Raw genomic sequence first — 16,081 nt, 5'->3', positions numbered from 1 at the left:
CACAGCTGTATTTCCCAGAGCAGTTCCAGTTGTGTGAGGGATTACGGGAAACAAAGTCGGCCATACATCCCACATGTGCCACCGTTGCAGCGTGCCAAAGCATCTCTAAAATGCGGGGGAGAAGGCAGGCAAGCGAGTGACCTACTGACAGCTGGGAGGGAGGGAGCGGACAGACGACCAACAGTCAGCTTGGGGCGAGGGAGGGGAGGGAACAGGCTAGCGGGTGAGTGACCGACAGACAGCCGGGGGCAGGCAGGTGACCGACAGCAGGCTGGGGGCAGACGAGTGAGCAACCGACAGACAGCTTGGGGGGAGCAGGCAGGCTGGGAGGGAGGGAGTGGGCGGGTGACCAATGGACAGCCGAGGATGGGGGTGGGGTGGGGAGAAGGGAGCAGGTAAGTGACCGGCCTACTAACGGCTGGGAGGGAGGGAGTAGGCAAGCAATTGACAGACTTTGGGGGGGGGGGGGAAGGAAGGAGAACTTACTTTTACGTCTGAGAGTGTGTAATGTGTCATCGGTTGGGGGTGGGACACCCCCTAAATTGCTGAGGAGGGCAAATTCCCAGGAATTTGGACCAAAGTGTGAAAGGCCTGGGAGGTCCTGAATTCCTGCAATGTGAAAATGCCTAGAGATGCAGAAAAATGTCTTTAGTCAGAGCTTTGTGAGTCTGTGGAATTTGTTGCCACAAGCAGCTGTGGATCAGCTCATGATTAGAATGTCAAAGCAGACCTGATGGGCCAAATGGGCCTACTTCTGCTCCTATATTTTGTGATATTTCTTCTTTTGTGGATTCATTGTTTTGTCCAATAATAGTGTGGATTTCCTTTAAAGAAATAATTTAGCCAATTCTATATATAGCAAGGATTCGCACCAACAAATGGATGACAAAATTTTCAGTATACCTACGGAGGAGGAGCAAGATCTGTGGAATTTAAAAAGCATGATGATAGGGACCAGTTAGGTAAAGAGACCAAATATCTTCAATGGTTTTCCTGGATCATAGATCCAGCTTTACTTACAGAGACTCAAAAATATGAGGCAATATTGTAAAAGGATTATGGCAGCTAGAATATAATGTGGAAAAAGATCATCCAATATTTTGATTTTTTTTTTAAAAAAGTATAATTTTCTAAATGGTGCTTTGAGGTTCCTGGGTTTCCAGGAGGCTGCTTACCTGTCTTTCCTACCCTGCTCCCCATCAGGCCTTTCCCACCATTCAATAAGATCATGTTTGATCTATGCCAGATATTAACTTTGCCTCTGTGTTAAACACCCATAGTCCTGATATTTTGAAAACCCATCTACTTCCACTTTCAATATTTTCAATGAGCTTGCCTCCACTTCTCGGAGTCAGAAAATTCACAGGTGAGAAGGTAAATGTGGTGAATATCTGCCAAGCTGCCTGTCTCCCCTCTGGCAAGCCTTGCTGTACTAATATTGGCTGTGCATTATCTCTACTGTTAAGGACACTCCCCTTGGATATATCTGTATATGCATCTATTGTCTTTCATTATTGTACCATGAGTTTCTGCTAATAAAAGCCATGATTATTGTTTGACCACATCGTCTTTGTCTACTTCATCAACTGGCACTTCAATTTTATTAGCAGAAATGGATGCAGCACTCAAGCCAGAGCGGATGATAATCAACCAGTCTGCCCCGAGGGCCAGAGAAATTTTCAACCACTGGATTGCTTGTTTCGATTACTACATGGCTTGAAACAATGTGGTCGATGAGGTGTTACAGTGGGGCCACCTGAACTCTCTGCTGGGTGAGGTCCCTTTCGCCGTAACACAAGGAGCTACCACTCTGGCTATAGCCCGGGAACGTCTGGCTGCTTACTATGCGGCGCCACGGAATGTGGTTCTTGCTCGACACCAGTTGCTGACTAGACGCCAGAAACCAAGGGAAAGTGATGCTGCCTGTGCACTGGCCCTCGACTCGCTGGCAAATGAATGTGATGCAAGGGCAGTCAATGTGCAACAACACCACAGTGCCTTGAAGCTGGATGCTTTAGTCAACAGGATTGACTCTAGTTACATCCGACTGAGGCTGCTGGAGACAGAGCCCTTAACCTACGACCGGGCAGTCACTCTAGCCAAAACACTGAGAAGTGCTATGCGGTCCAGTGAAATGCTAGAAACCTAAAAGGAAACATCCAGGAGTGCTGGAACCTCAAAGGAAAGAAAAAGGCGAACTCCATAAAAATGCTACTTCTGTGATAAGAGCTGGCACCCCAGACAGAAGTGCCTGGCTCAATTTGCTACCTGCAGCTATTGTGGGAAACTTGGCCACTTCGCTGAAGCGTGTAAGTCGAAAAGTACTCCCACTGATAAGAAGCAGAAGAAAAGCAACAAGAAAATGCGTCCTGGAGCTGCAGGAATGGAAGACAACTGTGAAAAGGGGGAATCTTCAGACGAGCAGGCTGAATCGACTTCAAGTGATGGCTCAATTGACTGTAAAGCTTGGGGGATGTTACGGATTGGAACGGTCAACTATGAAGGGGGAGGTGAATGGTGAGACTCTTGATTATCTAATAGACTCGGGGAGTACTGACAGCTACATCCACGAGAAAGTTGCCAGAGCCTTAAATTTGCGGAGATATCCAGCGAACCGAAAGATATCGATGGCTTGTATTGAACTTACAAAAACTGTATGGGACAAGTGTAAAGTTACTTTAAATTTGCAGGGACATTGCCTGGCTGATGTGTGGCTCTTTATTATGCCGGAGCTCTGCGCCCCTGTGATATGGGGTTAGATATTCAATCTCAGATGAACAGTGTAGCGTTAAATTTCGGTGGGCCACTACCCACACTTACCATCCCCTGCGCTAATTACTGCGGTCTGTACACATTAAAGATCAAAGCTCCCTCCCTTTTCAGTGATTTATCTCCCGAGTGTCAGCCGATTGCCACTAAGAGCTATTCTTACAGCAAAGAGGATTGTGAGTTTATCAAAGCTGAGACCCAGAGATTGCTTAAAGGAGTAATTGAACTCAGTAAGAGTCTGTGGCGAGCCCAGGTGGTAGTTGTGAAAAAAAAATCACACTAAGAAACGACTGGCGATTGACTACAGCCAGACAACCAACCGTTACACTAACCTGGATGCCTACTCCCTGCCACGCATCAATGAAATGATTAATCAGATAGCGCAATACAAAGTGTACTCCACTATCGATCTCAAAGCAGCTTACCACCAAATCCCCATTAAAAAAAAGGAACAACCCTATACAGCCATTGAGGCCGATGGGGGGCTATGGCAGTTTAAAAGGGTACCTTTTGGAGTCACTAATGGTATATCAGTGTTTCAGAGGGAAATGGATAAGATTGTTAGGACGTATAATTTACAGGGTATGTTTCCCTATCTGGATAATGTGACTATCTGTGGGGAAAAGACAGGCTGAGCACGACAACAACTTAAAGAAATTTTTAGCAACAGCTAAAGAACTCAACCTTACATTTAATGAAGGCAAATGTATGTTCAACGCGACAGAGCTACCCATTCTGGGCTACATTGTCTGCAAGGGCGAAATCCGCCTCGACCTGGAAAGAATGGCCCCCCTTAAGAAGTTACCACCCCCAAATTCAGCAAAAGCCCTTAAAAGGTGTATGGGATTCTTTTCCTACTACTGCAAATGGGTTCGGGACTACTCCACGAAGGAACGCCCTCTGTTTGACACTAAATCTTTTCCTCTCTCTCCAATGGCCTTGAAGGCTTTCAAGAGAATTAAAGCTGATATTGCCAAAGCTGCACTCTCGTCCATTGACCAGTATGTCCCATTCCAAGTGGAAACTGATGCCTTGGCAGGAACCCTTAATCAAAAGGGCAGACCTATGGCATTCTTCTCCCGCACGTTACACGGACCTGAACTTAAACATCCTGCCATTGAAAAAGAAGCCCAGGCTATTATTGAAGCTGTTCGCTACTGGAGACACTTTCTAGCCGACTGAAAATGTACTCGTCACTGATCAAAAATCTGTAGCCTACATGTTCAGTAGTAAACACAAAAGTAAAATCAAGAATGATAAGATGGTACGCTGGCGAATAGAACTCTCAACTTATAATTATGAGATCCAGTACAGACCAGGCAGATTACATGATCCCTCCGACGCATTGTCACGATCTGCTGCTGGTACTCAGCTGGAGGGGCTAAAAGAGATCCATAGCAGACTGTGCCACCCAGGAGTCACGAGATTCTTCCACGACACAAGGGCTAACAACCTTCCTTCCTCTCTGGAAGAAGTCAGGAAACTGACTAAAAGCTGTCCTGTTTGCGCAGAATGCAAACCACAATACTTCAAAGCTCCAGAGGCCACTCTCATCAAGGCAACCTGACCTTTTGAGAGGATTAGCTTAGATTTTAAAGGGCTGTTACCTTCCAACAATAAAAATGTATATTTTCTTACTGTAATTGACGAATATTCCAGGTTTCCCTTTGCAATACCCTGCCCTGATGTCTCGTCAGTGTCTGTCATCAAGTCACTTGACAGAATTTTCAGCATTTTTGTTTTCCCAATTACATTCATACCGATAGAGGCTCAGCATTCATAAGCGCTGAAATGCGGCGAGCCCTGCTATGAAAGGGGATTGCCACCAGCCATACCATGAGCTACAACTCGCAGGGCAATGGGCAGGTTGAAAGCGCTAATGCTACAGTCTGGAAGATTGTTAATCTTGCTTTAAAAACACATGGTTACCCTGTTACCCAGTGGCAGGAGGTGCTGCCTGAGGTACTACATTCTATTCGGTCTTTATTGTGTCCTGCAACAAATCAAACACCTCATGAATGTATGTTTGCCTTTCCTAGGGAATCAGGAAATGTGATGGACTGGCCAGCCTGTTTATCTGAGCCTGGAATCATGCTGCTGAAGAGCCACGCTCGGGCGCGTAAAACAGACCCCCTAGTCCAATCAGTTCAGCTACTGCATACTAACCCCAACTACGCACATGTTAAATTCCCAGACGGGAGTACTGACACTGTACCCCCAAGAGATTTGGCCTTGCCTGGTTCACCCCTTCCTCGCACCCCTACTCAGAGTGAGCCTGAGAGGTTGGACTCATCCCCCCCCAAACTGTGACCCCTAGTAAGCTTTCAGATGGCCAAGCTGAGGCTCCACTGCCTCACGCTGGCGATTCTGGAGCGGGTCCAGAAGCCAGTCCTTCCTACACTACAGACCCAGGATCTGTACCAGTTCCCAAGGTCACAAAGGAGGCACCTGTTTTGAGACAAAGCACCAGAATTCGTAAACAACCTGATAGGCTGACATATTCATAAAACATCTCATTATATTTCGATTCCTTGCTAGATACTGGTGTATTTTGGCTGTTAGAGTATCTCAAGGCCAAACATGGTATCCATGTATTGCTTGCTTCTGTCTTTCCTAGCAGGTGTCCTTTTGATTTTAACCCTTCTTCTACCAGGGGGAGACTGTGGTGAATGTCTGCCAAGCTGCCTGTCTCCCCTCTGGCGAGCTTTGCTGTACTAACATTGGCTGTGCATTATCTCTACTGTTAAGGACACTCCCCTTGGATATAACTGTATATGCATCTATTGTCTTTCATTATTGTTCTAGGAGTTTCTGCTAATAAAAGCCATGATTATTGTTTGACCACATCATCTTTGTCTACTTCATCAACTGGCACTTCAGTAAATTATATTTTGGCCTTTATAATAATACAAAACTTGAGAACAAGAGAAAACTTCTTGCTTATATTATATAGCACCATGGGAGACCATACCCAAAATACTGGACATGAGTATGGCCTCACTACTCAAGGAAGGATATGCTTGTGATACTGGAAATGCAACAAAAAATAACTAATTTCTGGGATGTGGTGGCTATACTAGGAGGGCAGATTAAACAAATCAGACTTCTACTCCCTTGGGTTCAGATGAATGTAAAGTGTTTTCATTGAAACATGAAAGCATTTGACAAGGCTTGACAGAATATAATAGTTTATGTTTTCTTTACTGTGGTGTCAAAAAGCACCAGTCACCATTTCAAAATAAAGGGTCCTGGCTGAGATGAGAAGATGAGCACAAGAACCAGAGTGTTTACATAATTACAATAATCTGTTATAGTCTGAGTCATAACAGACTGTTCAGACCCACCACATCCATTTCAAGTACCCAGTAACATTAATCTCATTTACTAGCAATTGATCATACCCTTGGATGACTTGGTGATTGTTGAAATGATCCTTAAATGTTAGGAAAGTCTCTGCCTCTACCATCCCCTCAGGTTGTGCATTTAGATTCCAAACACCTACTGGGTGAAACTGCTCTGAGGAAAGGAAAATGCGTCTGCTCCTGGAGGATCATTTGACTAGGCAGGTCAAAAGTCATTTCCCATGTCAATCAAGGTTCGCCAATCACAGGTGAGGGCACACCTTGTGACTGGTTCTCTTAAACACCTTGCTTATTTTGTATATACCCAAGGCAGCCCCAACAGCTGGCTGTAGTACAAACTCTTCCTCTTTTCTCCTGAAAATGAACCCTAGCTCCACTCCAAATTGCTAGCAGTGGGAAACTCTGGAGACTCAATTATAAGTTGCGTGCCAGTACAGGATGGGGGCTATAGTTTGGTGCATGCCTGTTGTAATCTGTCCTTTATTATAACCTTTTAACACATTTGCAATTGATTGTGGTGCCATGCTTGCCAGTTACCGATGGGTGGCAGGTATTGTTTTATGGTCTTTTTACACTATCTATGGGTATCGTGAATTGTAGCATCTCTTGGTTGTTTAGTTATGTCCACTGTATGTGACCTGTGTGCAGTGTACTGTACAGGAGAGCGAGTGCAACCCCCGTTGCGACTTCCCCATGCATTAATAAAGACTCTCTTTAGTAAGATGCGCTCAGACTCTTTAGTTCTCAGACCCACCAAATTTGTTCTTCGCATCTCCTCGCATCTCCTATAACCATCTTTATTCCTCATCTTAAACTTGTGCCCTCTGATCCAAAACACCCACCTGCTATGCAGAAAGATGCTTCTGCTATGGGAAATATTTATGATTGTCTATGGTAAATTTATTTATCTTGGCCCCTCATCATTCTGTACTCCTGGATTACAAGGAAAACAACACCAGCCTATCCTGACTCTACTTGCAACAGAAACATTCCATTCCAGACAATATCCTGGCAAATCTCCACAACCTCTCCAGTGCATGCACATCCTTCCTATAGATTGGCACCCAGAACTACATACAACACTCCACCTATGGCTCAATCAAAGTTGTACTGAGACATCCAGACTGTTATTGTTTTGCCTTTTTAATACAGGCCACATCCCAAGTGCCTTCTTCACCACCTATTGACCTTTGCTTTATAGACTTGTACACCAAGATCTGTAGTTCCACAATACACTCTAGCATGCATTGCGTATATTTGAAAAAGCAGCAAACTGAAGACTATGATGAACTAGTGCAGAAGAAAGGAGGCCTGAAGAAGTCAGCTATATTCACACTGAATGGTCAGACAGACTTCAGAGGTCAAAACCCACAAAGCTGGAGAAACTCAGCAGTGTCCTTTATATAGCCAAGGTAAAAATACATAACCAGCTTGAGCCCTTCAAGGTATGGGAAAATGTCAGTCGGCATCCAAGCAAAAGAGTAGGGAAGGGGTGGTTCCAAGGCAGGAGGTGATAGATGGAGAAGGGAAGGAGGGGACAGCAGAGATCAAGGGGAGGAGGGATGGCTAGGTGAAGGTAGGGGAAAGGGAGGGATGAGAACTGGAAAGGGGAAGGGAGACAGGGAGGTAGAGAGCAGGTTAGCAGAAATCTGAAAAGTCGATGTTAATGCCATCTGGCTGGAGAGTGCCCAGACAGAAAATTTGCAGGTCGTTCTGGTGGACAGCGCACAAGGCCATGGACAGACATGTGAGTGTGACACAGATCTGAAATTGTTAGCTACTGGGAGGTCTCTGTAACTGTAGCAGACGGAGTGAAGGTGCTCAGCGAAATGATCTCCCAATTTGCACTCAATCTTTCCGACGTAGAGACATTGGATACAGTAAATCAGTCCTATGGATACACAAGTGAAGTGTTGCTTTACTTGAATGGACTTTTGGGGCCCCTGGACCCATATGAAGGAATTTATAAAAGGATGGATCCCGAAGGTGCTGGGAATAACAGACTCACATGAAGAAATAAAAATTGAAAGGGCGCATAGAATGCTAGTACCGAAACCGCCACCACATCAAAAACCGAGATCCATATTGGTAAAATTTCTAAGATATACGACAAGGAGCAGGCAAAAAAGAAAGTTAGAGAAGACAATAAGCCATTGGAATAAAAAGGGACAAAAATATATTTTTTACTCAGACATAAGCTTCGAACTTTTAAAGAAGAGGAAGGAATTCAACATGGTGAAAACAATCTTATGGAAGAAGGGGTTATAACTTTATATTAAGACATCCAGCAATACTCAAAGTATTCATTCCTGGGGAATGTTCTGTGACCCAAAGAAAGCCCAAGAATTTGCAGAACATTTGCAGGACAGAAGAAGAGGAGGAGGAGTGACAAAAAGGATGACCGGCAAGAAAATATACAGAAATATGTAAAAATATAAAGTAAAGATAATGTATATATAAAGATTTAAAGATGGATAAGAGAAATGGAAGAAGAAAAAAAAGAACTTTGTTATAAATATAGGAAAATAGTGTTCTCTGGGGGGGGGGGGCTGGGGGAGGGAGAATAATGGTCACTGCGAAATCGGTTGACGCTTGCGAGTAAGTTCGTAAACCGAATGGAAAGGGGAGTTTTGGTTGCCGTCAAGGGACAGGAGGCAATCCAAGTAGGGGAGGTTCATTTTGTGTTAAAGGGTTATTGCTTATGGGGATTGTTGGGGTATTTCATGTCTTAAATGCGTTGTCATATATTGAGATTAAAAAGGAAAACTTAAAAAACAGAAATGGAAAAAAAAGGGATAGAGGTGGTGAAGAGGCAGAAAAGTGAAAATGAAGATACAAGATGGCTACATTGGACCATATGACTATAAACATTAATGGAATATATAACCAAGTTCAAATGTATCCCATTGGGGAAAAAAAAAATCACATATAATTTAAAAGACAAAGTTACAATGATTGAAAAAACCTGGGAACCATATATGGAACATATCAGAAAGAGCAGGGCTAGGACCTCCACCACCTAAAATGATAAGAAGATAAACACGATCAGATTTAATGTGAATAAGAAGATGATACATTTTTTTTGTTTGTATTCCTTTTGTATAAAGATATTGTTTTATTACATTTCATATGTCTAATATCTACTGTTTTTGGAGGGGGGGTGGGAAGGGGGAAGGGGAAAAAAAAGAGAAAATATCACTGTTAATATTTAAAGAGATACATCTGTAAATATATTGGTTGATATGGTTCATAGTGCGATAACTAAATTACCCAAAAAAAAGGTAGTTGTGGGAGTTAGTGGGTTTGTAATATATGTCTCCAAGATGGAGACAAAGAAATACAGGAAGGAGAGAATGTTGTCAGAGATGGACCAAGTGAGTTTGAGATTGGAGTGGAAATTGAAGCTGACAAGCTCATCACAGGTGCACAAGGTAGCCCCAATGTAGTTATCAAGATTGAGGAATCTTGTCTGTATCAGCTTGCAGCATGGATTGCTCCACAAAGCACACAAACAGGCAGGTGTAGCTGGGACACCAACATTATGTCTACAAGTGCTCAGGTAACACATTACTTCATACTTATCAGAACTAAATTCCTTCTGTCAATGAACTGCACAATATCTTCTTTCTTTGGCTTGGCTTCGTGGACGAAGATTTATGGAGGGGGTAAAAAGTCCATGTCAGCTGCAGGCTCGTTTGTGGCTGACCAGTCCGATGCGGGACAGGCAGACACGATTGCAGCGGTTGCAAGGGAAAATTGGTTGGTTGGGGTTGGGTGTTGGGTTTTTCCTCCTTTGCCTTTTGTCAGTGAGGTGGGCTCTGCGGTCTTCTTCAAAGGAGGCTGCTGCCCGCCAAACTGTGAGGCGCCAAGATGCACGGTTTGAGGCGTTATCAGCCCACTGGCGGTGGTCAATGTGGCAGGCACCAAGAGATTTCTTTAGGCAGTCCTTGTACCTTTTCTTTGGTGCACCTCTGTCACGGTGGCCAGTGGAGAGCTCGCCATATAATACGATCTTGGGAAGGCGATGGTCCTCCATTCTGGAGACGTGACCCATCCAGCGCAGCTGGATCTTCAGCAGCGTGGACTCGATGCTGTCGACCTCTGCCATCTCGAGTACCTCGACGTTAGGGGTGTGAGCGCTCCAATGGATGTTGAGGATGGAGCGGAGACAACGCTGGTGGAAGCGTTCTAGGAGCCGTAGGTGGTGCCGGTAGAGGACCCATGATTCGGAGCCGAACAGGAGTGTGGGTATGACAACGGCTCTGTATACGCTTATCTTTGTGAGGTTTTTCAGTTGGTTGTTTTTCCAGACTCTTTTGTGTAGTCTTCCAAAAGCGCTATTTACCTTGGCGAGTCTGTTGTCTATCTCATTGTCGATCCTTGCATCTGATGAAATGGTGCAGCCGAGATAGGTAAACTGGTTGACCGTTTTGAGTTTTGTGTGCCCGATGGAGATGTGGGGGGGCTGGTAGTCATGGTGGGGAGCTGGCTGATGGAGGACCTCAGTTTTCTTCAGGCTGACTTCCAGGCCAAACATTTTGGCAGTTTCCGCAAAGCAGGACGTCAAGCGCTGAAGAGCTGGCTCTGAATGGGCAACTAAAGCGGCATCATCTGCAAAGAGTAGTTCACGGACAAGTTTCTCTTGTGTCTTGGTGTGAGCTTGCAGGCGCCTCAGATTGAAGAGACTGCCATCCGTGCGGTACCGGATGTAAACAGCGTCTTCATTGTTGGGGTCTTTGATGGCTTGGTTCAGCATCATGCTGAAGAAGATTGAAAAGAGGGTTGGTGCGAGAACACAGCCTTGCTTCACGCCATTGTTAATGGAGAAGGGTTCAGAGAGCTCATTGCTGTATCTGACCCGACCTTGTTGGTTTTCGTGCAGTTGGATAACCATGTTGAGGAACTTTGGGGGGCATCCGATGCGCTCTAGTATTTGCCAAAGCCCTTTCCTGCTCACGGTGTCGAAGGCTTTGGTGAGGTCAACAAAGGTGATGTAGAGTCCTTTGTTTTGTTCTCTGCACTTTTCTTGGAGCTGTCTGAGGGCAAAGACCATGTCAGTGGTTCCTCTGTTTGCGCGAAAGCCGCACTGTGATTCTGGGAGAATATTCTCGGCGACACTAGGTATTATTCTATTTAGGAGAATCCTAGCGAAGATTTTGCCTGCAATGGAGAGCAGCGTGATTCCCCTGTAGTTTGAGCAGTCTGATTTCTCGCCTTTGTTTTTGTACAGGGTGATGAAGATCCTGAGGCAGTTTGCCTTGATCACCAGTTTACCTGGTGATCAAAATCATTCTGGAGCCCAGGACTATCTTCTCATTCAACACCACCAAATCTCATGCAATTTGCAAACGTGTGTTCAATGCAGCATGCATGACCTGCTGAGTTTCACAAGCACAATTACGTATAACCCATCAAAGCTCTAACATTGACACCAAATAATTAACATCCATAAAAATAATTGAAATCATTCCGTTTTCCCCAATTCACAAACAATCTAGGATCTCAGAAAAAGCATAAACAGACAGAGCACAAGAATTGCAGCTGCTGGTACCCAAAGCAAACACTGAGTAGTCAAGGCCTGTGGGTCAGGCAGATCCATGGGTAAAAACGGTCGGGTCGGGAGATGTTGTCAAATCCGTGTGAGGGAGGGGGGGCGGCGGCGACACGGGGGGACGGGGCAGCCGGCGGGGGTGTGGAGGAGGAGGGGGAGCCGGCGGGGTCACTGGACTCCGTCCTGTCTCCGCACTCACCCCGCAGGCCCGGCTCCAGCTCCTGGCCTCTGATGCCAGTGATGCGCAGCGAACGGCCACTCAGGGTAGACAGAACCAGCCGCATCCGCAGGAAACGCGCTCCCTCCCAGCGCAGGACCTGGACACCGCTCGCCATCTTGCAGGCCGAGCACGTGGTACATCCGGCCCAAGCCCCGCCCCGCCCGCCAACCGCCAACCGCCAACCGCCAACCGCCGCTCTCCGGGCCGAGGCCCGCCCTCTGTCAGTCAGCTGGCCCACGGAATGGACCCCATCTGGACCCTGAGGTCCAGACACGGGTAAAGAAAGCGTCAGAAAATTGCTGGTGTTTCAATGATCATCATAGAGGAATAAAAAAAGGGAAACGTTTGAATTGGCAGCAGAACAAATGGGAGGCGGAGAAACGACGTCCATTGGCCCTGACCTCCCATCTGTGTGAGAAGGCAGTCAAAGTCATGGAGGGACCTCATCACTTGGACACAACCTCCTTTCACTGCCACCTTCGAGTAGGAGGGACAGTTTCTTTCCAACACCTATCGGGTTCTGGATGACAAAGGAGGAAAAACCCAACACCCAACCCACCAATTTTCCCCTGCAACCGTGTCCGCCTGTCCCGCGTCGGACTGGTCAGCCACCAACGAGCCTGCGGCAGACGTGGACTTTTTACCCCCTCCATAGATCTTCGTCCGCGAAGCCAAGCCAAAGAAAAAGGAGAGAACCCCAACCCCAACCAACCAATTTTCCCTTGCAACCGCTGCAATCGTGTCTGCCTGTCCCGCATCGGACTTGTCAGCCACCAACGAGCCTGCGGCAGACGTGGACTTTTTACCCCCTCCATAGATCTTCGTCCGCGAAGCCAAGCCAAAGAAAAAGGAGAGAACCCCAACCCCAACCAACCAATTTTCCCTTGCAACCGCTGCAATCGTGTCTGCCTGTCCCGCATCGGACTTGTCAGCCACCAACGAGCCTGCAGCTGACGTGGACTTTTTACCCCCTCCATAGATCTTCGTCCGCGAAGCCAAGCCAAAGAAAAAGGAGAGAACCCCAACCCCAACCAACCAATTTTCCCTTGCAACCGCTGCAATCGTGTCTGCCTGTCCCGCATCGGACTTGTCAGCCACCAACGAGCCTGCAGCTGACGTGGACTTTTTACCCCCTCCATAGATCTTCGTCCGCGAAGCCAAGCCAAAGAAAAAGGAGAGAACCCCAACCCCAACCAACCAATTTTCCCTTGCAACCGCTGCAATCGTGTCTGCCTGTCCCGCATCGGACTTGTCAGCCACCAACGAGCCTGCGGCAGACGTGGACTTTTTACCCCCTCCATAGATCTTCGTCCGCGAAGCCAAGCCAAAGAAGAAGGTTCTGGAACCAAGTTGAACAACTATTTTTCTTACGGGCCCTTGTGGAATTTCAGTGTGATGTTCAATGTCTATGACAGTAACTTCATTTTAATTGTGATTCTTACAGAAGAGGGTTGGAGGAAATATAGTCAAGGGAGCTGTGGTCTGTAATGGCTTCAAGTACAGATGTCAGAATCAGGTTTATCGTCACGGAACATGTCATGAAATTTGTGGTTTTTGCAGTCGGATTGTGCAGAACAAGGTGCAAAATTACGATAAATTACAATTCTGTAAATACAATTTTTAAATAATTAATGGTTCTGAAAATAGAAAACATGAGGCAGTGTCCATAGGTTCATTGTCTGTTCAGGTGGAGGGGAAGAAGCTGTTTTCGTAATGCTGAGTGTGTCCCCAGGCTCCTGTCCCTCCTTGATGGTGGCGGTGAGAAAAATGTCACGGCCTGGGAGGTGAGGGTCCTTAATGATAGAGGATGCTTTCTTGAAGCCCCATCTCTTCAAAATGTCATTAATGCAGTGAAGACTGATGCCCATGATGGTGCTGGCTAAGTTTACAACCCTCTGCAACCTGTTCCTGTCTTGTGCATTGGCAGCTCCATACCAGACAGTCATGCAACCAGTCTAAGTACTCTCCATGGTACACATTTAGAAATTTGCAAGAGACTTTGGTGACATAACAAATCCCCTCAAACTCTTAATGAAGTTTAGCTGCTGTTGTGCCTTCTTCATTACATTGACATGATGGCTGCAGGATAGGTCTTCAGAGATGTTGACATCCAGGAATTTGAAGTTTTTTACCCTCTCCACTGCTGACCCCTCGATGAGGACTGGTTTGTGTTTCCCTGGCTTCCCCTTCCTGAAGTCTCTGATTAATTCCTTAGTTTTATTGATGTTGAGTAGGGTGGCCAGATGTCCAGTTTTAGGCTCCAGCTTTTGAGCACTCTGTCCTCCATCCGGGACCACCTTGATCTGGCTGTTAATCTGCCCTCCATAGGTTCTACATCCCCAAATGGAGGACAAATTAAGGGGCAGAAAGGGCACTTAACTATGCGGTATCCAGAGCTGTAACCCGCAACCCAACTTGTGTGCCATGGGTGGGTGTCTGCTGCTGCCAGCGGATGCCCAGGGTGGGTGCCCAGAGTGGGTGGTCAGTGCTGCCAATGTGTGCCCGAGGAGGGTGCTGCTACTTCTGATGGGAGCCCAAGGTAAGTTCCTGTTGGTCCCTGTGCCTTCCAGGAGCGGGTGCACACTGGTCCCTGTGCCCACACCCCGCTGAGTGAGTTTCTGATGCTGACCCTGCATGTCCTCTGTTTTGGAAAGTTGGAAATGGCCACCCTAATGTTAAGCTTTTTGTTGTTACACCACTCAACTAGCTAATCTATCTCACCCCTGTATGCTTCCTTTTTGTTATCTGTGATTCTCCCAATGACCGTGGTGTCATTAACAAATTTGCAGATAGCATTTGAATTATACCGAGCCGCTTCGTCATGGGTAATGTTAAGTTTAATGCCTTTTTAAAACAGTGACATTTGCTATCTTCCAATTCTCTGGGACCTGTCCAGAGTCCAGACAATTTTTGTAAATTATCACCAATGCATCTATTATAACTTTCACCTTTTCCTTTAGTATCCTAGGGATTAATTTACTAGTTGTCTAGCATTACCTCTTTAGACATGGTGCTTGTATTTAGGGTTTCACCTCCCATCACATTGTTAACATAACTTATTGGCATGTTAGCTGTATTTCCCATCAGAAGTACTGACAGAAACTAGTTGTTCAGGGCCTCAGCCATTTCCACATGACCCAATATTAATTCCCCTTCTTATCTTGCAAGGGACATATGTTTACTTTTGCCACCCTTTCCTGCTTTATACACTTATAAAAACTTTTAATATCTGTGTTTTTTTTAACATTCTGTGCTAGGTTACTTTCATAATCTATCTTCCATTTCTTTATTTCTGCTGAGTAGTTTTTTAGTTGCTTTTTAAAGTTTTCCCAGTCTTCCAAATTCTCAGTACTCTTGTCGACTTTGTCCCTTTAATTTGATGCTTTCCTTAATTCCCTAGTTAACTAAGGCTGGCTCTCCCTAATCTTGCTGTTCTTGTTTTTAACTGCAATATACTTTTTCTGAACATTGTTAAAAAAAAATTTTGAAATTCTTCCACTGATCCTCAACTGTCCCACCATATAGCCTGTGTTCCCAGTCAACACTACCCAACTCCTCCCTCATTTTGTTGTAGTCTTCCTTGTTTAGGCATAAGATGCTGGTTGTATATTGAACTATTTTACCCTTCATCTGCATGAAATATTCAATCAGACTGTGATTACTCTTCCCAAGATTACTACAAGATTATGTTTACCTGTCTCATTACACAGGACCAGATCTAAAATAGTATGTTCCCTTACAGGTTCAATAGCATGCATAAGAAAGCTTATGAAGAATCACAGATGCATTCTATAAAGTCATCCTCAAAACTACTTTGACCAACTTGATTCACCCAAGTTAAAGCCCCCCTCATGACAATTGCTGTTCCATTAATACACGGATCAGATATTTCTTGGTTTATTTCCTGTGCCACTGTAATGTCATTTAGTGGCCCATAATCTATTCCAACCAGTGATTTTTTTTCCCCCTTTATTATTCCTATTCTCTACCCAAATTGATTCAATATCTTGCTCCTTAGAGCTTAAACCTTTTTCTCATTATCACCAATATCCATAATTAAGAGCACTCCCCACTTCCCTTTCCTTCTTGTTTATCCTCCTGAATTACCTGATAACCTTGGATATTTAATTCCCAATCATCTCCACTGTTTCTACACTGGCCACTAAATCATATCCCTTT

General features: G+C 45.4%; 1 protein-coding gene across 1 annotated transcript in view; it reads right to left on the bottom strand.

Moving 5' to 3' along the window:
• Positions 1-12,053, bottom strand: part of rcl1 (RNA terminal phosphate cyclase-like 1) — a 56,711-nt gene extending 44,658 nt beyond the window's left edge. Inside the window, exon 1 of the mRNA XM_069920538.1 lies at positions 11,882-12,053. Within this exon, the coding sequence (XP_069776639.1) occupies positions 11,882-12,017 (136 nt within the window). The 5' untranslated portion in view covers positions 12,018-12,053. The remainder of the gene's footprint in view (positions 1-11,881) is intronic.
• Positions 12,054-16,081: the final 4,028 nt, after the last annotated feature.

This window comes from Narcine bancroftii, chromosome 1 (assembly GCF_036971445.1).
Source record: "Narcine bancroftii isolate sNarBan1 chromosome 1, sNarBan1.hap1, whole genome shotgun sequence".
In the NCBI taxonomy this organism is placed as follows: Eukaryota; Metazoa; Chordata; class Chondrichthyes; order Torpediniformes; family Narcinidae; genus Narcine; species Narcine bancroftii.
The sequence above is the reverse complement of the archived record's forward strand: the minus strand, read 5'-3'. Positions and strand labels throughout refer to the sequence as shown.